This window comes from Hipposideros armiger, unplaced genomic scaffold, assembly GCF_001890085.2.
Source record: "Hipposideros armiger isolate ML-2016 unplaced genomic scaffold, ASM189008v1 scaffold_188, whole genome shotgun sequence".
Taxonomy (NCBI): domain Eukaryota; kingdom Metazoa; phylum Chordata; class Mammalia; order Chiroptera; family Hipposideridae; genus Hipposideros; species Hipposideros armiger.
In genome coordinates this window covers 180,873-185,311 of record NW_017731538.1, presented here as the reverse complement: position 1 = coordinate 185,311, position 4,439 = coordinate 180,873, and the positions used below count along the sequence as shown (strand labels likewise).

General features: G+C 42.4%; 1 protein-coding gene across 1 annotated transcript in view; it reads right to left on the bottom strand.

Moving 5' to 3' along the window:
- Nucleotides 1-4,375, bottom strand: part of USP47 (ubiquitin specific peptidase 47) — a 122,847-nt gene extending 118,472 nt beyond the window's left edge. The window contains exon 1 of the mRNA XM_019652824.1: nucleotides 3,801-4,375. Within this exon, the coding sequence (XP_019508369.1) occupies nucleotides 3,801-3,839 (39 nt within the window). The 5' untranslated portion in view covers nucleotides 3,840-4,375. The remainder of the gene's footprint in view (nucleotides 1-3,800) is intronic.
- Nucleotides 4,376-4,439: the final 64 nt, after the last annotated feature.

Sequence of the window (4,439 nt, the reverse complement as noted above, 5' to 3'; positions counted from 1 at the left end):
TCTCAAAGCCAGTATCAATATACAATTCAAAGACATACAATAGAGTGAAAACATGAGGTGAAAAGCTTTGTTGTTAACCACAATGAACAGACCACACTGTCTCTGCTCTTCTCTGGGTACAACGATTTAGGAAGAATACTAAAAACACTGAAATATGTCTAAAAGAGAGCAAGTGAGAAACAGTGAAAGAGCTGAGCTGTTCAGACTGTAGAACAGAAAGAGTTGGCCCTCCTGCTCCCCTCCCCCATCTTTATCAGTGAGAAAAAGCTATCCTACAGAAAATGATTTAAGATTTCTTTGTTGTCCAGAGGCAACTATCAAAAGATGGCAGCTATAGAGATCTAGACTTCTCTCAACTCAAAAACTTAACAGATCTCTTTTAAGCCAAAGATGTTAAAAGAGATTAGTCATGAAGGTATTTAAGCAGAGGTTGGAAAAAAGCTTGCCAAGGATGCTGTGGAAAACATCCAAGCAGGGGATAATGGGTTAGAATTCTAAGTTTCCATACAACCCTGAAACCACATCAAGAAATATTATGACTATCTGCTCCAGAAAGGACACTGTCCTAGGCCTATAATATGTACAAAACAGGTGAGAGAGAGAGAAACACACAAGATCTCTGCCGCCAAGAAATTCGTAACATAATATATAAAATGTACATTATAGTTTGAGACCATAATAGATATCATGAGGCACTATTTATTAATTGCCAGATGAATTCTATTTATATATAAGAAGAAGAAATCCCTAAGGTTGAAATGGCCAGAAAAGGTTTTTTTAGAATAAATAAGATATGAGGTACTTACAAAAAAAAATGTGTATGAAGGTTCTGAACAGCTGGAGTGAAGTAGGAAAGAGGGAATAGCAGAAATAGAAATGAAAAACAAGTTAGAGAGAAACCTGTTTGGCTGCATTAAAAACTTGTTTCGTAGGAGAAGAGCTAAAGTGAAAGGGCAGGTTGTGGCCAGAATCAAACTGGACTAGCTAGGCCTTGAATACCAAGCTATCTAAGTAGTTTCAAATTTATTCTGCATACAGTACCTGTACCAACTATTCAACTCTGCTGTAGCCATAGACAACAGTAAGTAAATGAGCATGGCTGCGTTCCAATACAACTTTATTTATGAATACCGAAATATGAATTGCATATATTTCTATGCATCACAGATTATTATTCTTTTGATTTTTTTCCAACAGTTTGAAAATGTAAAAATCATTCTTAACTCATGGGCCATACAAAAATGGACTGCAGGCTAGATTTGGCCCATGGGTACAGTTTACCAACCCCTGTACTACACTAAGCTGCTTTCTTCAGCAGCCCTCTAAGGTACATTTGTCCTTGAGCTTCAGGGACCAGAATAATATATTACTCATTCAACATGCATGAATGCACATACCTAACCAAGATCTAGTAGGGGTCAGAGGTTCCCTATACGAAGGTCCTCAAAAAAACAAAAACTTTCCAAATTATTTATAATAAGCCATGAGAGCGGAAGTTTTTTTAAAAATTTTGTATCTTATTTTCAAATAGTAAATGTAGTTAAAGAGTTACAAACTATTCTTACAGTGCCTCTAGATTACATGGAGGAACCTGTAAAATAAGAGTATAATCAAGGGGATGTCAGTTCTAGTCCTGGCTCTGTCATTTACTCATTATGTGACCCTGAACAAGTCATTCTCAATCTTCTGGCCCCAATTTTGTCATCTGTAAAGTAAAGGGGCATAAGTTACCAGATGATCACTATGCTCTCTCTCAGCTTTAGCACTGCATGATTCTACTCCCACTTAAATAGACCAGACAGGGAACGACAAACACCAGACAAAAGTGACAATTGAGGACAGCGAAAAAAGAGAAAGGCATTGACTAAATGAGTGAGCAGATAGGACAAACAGGTAGGAAAAAAGATCAGAAAGGTACAGTATTGCTAAAATCAAGAATTTTTTTTTTTAAGTATCAAATGCAAAAGAAAATTCAAGGAAGAGAAGCAAGTGAGAAAAATTCAAGAAATATGGCTATCAAAAAAGAAAAGAAGTAGTTAGCTAGCTAAAACAAGGCAAGGACTTTAAGTCAGTCATAAGATTTGAGAGTATTATGTGCATGCCTTCCAGAAATCATGGCATAAGCCAGGGAAAACGACGGAAGATGAGTCTAGGAAATAGAAAATAAAGGCATCCGGTCCACAAAAAGTAGAAAGAAAAAAAGCTGGGGGTGAACGTGAAGCCTCAGGTAAGGAGTTAAGTCTTAAAGGACAGGTATTTAATCTTTAAAATCCGAAAGGTAACAGCAGCATTACAGTATCAGTTTTCATGTTTTCTACACATCAAATTATTAGGGAAATAAATCTAACATAGGGTTTTCTTAAAGCAGAGTTCCACGTGTAATATATTTTCTAATGGTCAGAAAAATTAGAACTAACTTTGCTTTTCATAAGAATGAAACCCAGCAATATGTAACACTAAAAGAAAATGCATGTTTATGTCTTTCTTATATCATCTATCACTTCCATCCTTGCATAAGAGTTGCTTATGTAGGAAAATACCTAGCTCCTAATTCGGACTCAATGAATACTAGTGATCTAGTTCTTAGTAGCTTTGAAAGCTCCCAAGGCAAGAATTCTGATTAATTCATCTGTTTATCTGCTTTGCACAGGTAATGGTTGATGAATACTGACACATGATAACTGAATTTAAAAAAAATTGTCCTTGCAAAACAACTATCATCTGATAATGTTGAAAAAATATTTATATCAGAGATACATAACTCCAATATGTCTTTTGCAGTGTCAGAGCTTGTTTTAAGTAACAACAAATTGATACAAAGCAACTAAAAACGGCAAAAAAAAAAGAATTTCTAATGAACATCACTCATAAATATCAAGATCCTGCTACACAGCTAATTTCAACAGACACCTGCCTCTACTTAAGGTATATGAGAAATAAAAGTCCAAAGCATTAGCCTGGAAGACCAACCAGTTAAAAATACACGTTTGTATATGCTGAAGATATTTATAAAGCCAACAGAGATACTATTAATATATTGAAATTCACTGGCCCGTGCTGGATTCTACCATTATTAGACTTGTACTACTCAAGCCAAGAAGTCGAGGCTTCTCATATCACTTGCTTTTAAGAATTTAAGAAGTCACCCAAACTGGCATACACAACCTAACTACAAAAAGTAGTTCAGCTCTCCATATGGCAATGCTAAGCTATCTCTTACCTTTCCGTGAAAGTCACATTTACTACTTTTCAACGATCTTCGGCAGGCCCCACTGAGGCAGGCCAATAGTACTACTACCAAGTAACAGGATTTCAAAAAAGTCGTAACAGTTAACTCTGCCCTCCCACAGGTCTCAAGTTGGGTGTAGATTTCACAAGCCCTGAAAGTTATACACTGCCTCTGTCAAAACCAGAAGCAGCACCGTCACCCTGCAACTGCTCCAGAATTTCTCCTTTGAAATTACCTATCTTGGCTCGACATGTTAAATAAGTACTTAAAAAGGCCACCTTCTCCCCCAAAACCGGACCTGATTCCCTCCAGTGCGCTCCTTTATTTGTCCAGCCCCACAAACCCAAAGGGCGAGGTCTCCGCTCCTCCGGCCCCCTAGATGCACTCGGGGCTCCCGGCTGCTCGCCGCCCCCACCGCACACCTCCCCACACCAGCACCACCACACACCTCCACCTTGCCCCGCAGCCGGGCCCGTACAGGCGCTGGGCCCGCAGTCGGCCCATCGCCCCGGCCTGCGCTACCTCCAGCGTCCGCAGGCCTCGGGCCTAGGCTCCTCCACTGGCCCCTCACCTCTTTCGGGACCAGTTGGTTCTCCTCGCCGGGCACCATCGCTCAGACTCGGGCCGCTCCTCTCCGCCCTGCGGGGGAGGGGGGAGGTGGCGGCGGCTCTCTCTCAGGAGAGAATGGCAGCAGCAGTCATCCTCTCCACTGCCTGTGCTCCAGCAACCGCGGAGGCCTCAGCCTGGGCCTTAGACACCAGCGCGCAGACACCGACCCAAGGCTCCACCGCCGCCGCCGTCGCCTTAGTTGTCGGCCCCTCCCCCAGTCCGCTGCAATCAATGGAAAAATGGCGGCGGCTGCTCTCGCGAGAATTCGGGCCGTCGGGCTCGGAGCCCGGCGCCTGGCGCCCAAGGTGCCGAGGCAGCTGTCGCTTGCGTTTAATTATCTCGGCTCTCGCTCGGCCCCAGGAGGTACAAAATTGGTTGAGCGGTCATGCAAACGCTCTTTTCGTTAGACGGATTTTGGACCGTCCATCTCAGGACTCCCTCTGCCGGCAGGGAAAGGACCAGGCCTCAGAGTCCTCCAAGCGTTCTCGGGCTGTTCGGACTGGCTGCTCACCAAGGAGAGACTCGAGCAGACAAGCCCGTTCTCCGACCTTACCCCCAATACTGCTCTCCCGTCTCGTTAGAAAAGCGCCTGAATGTCACC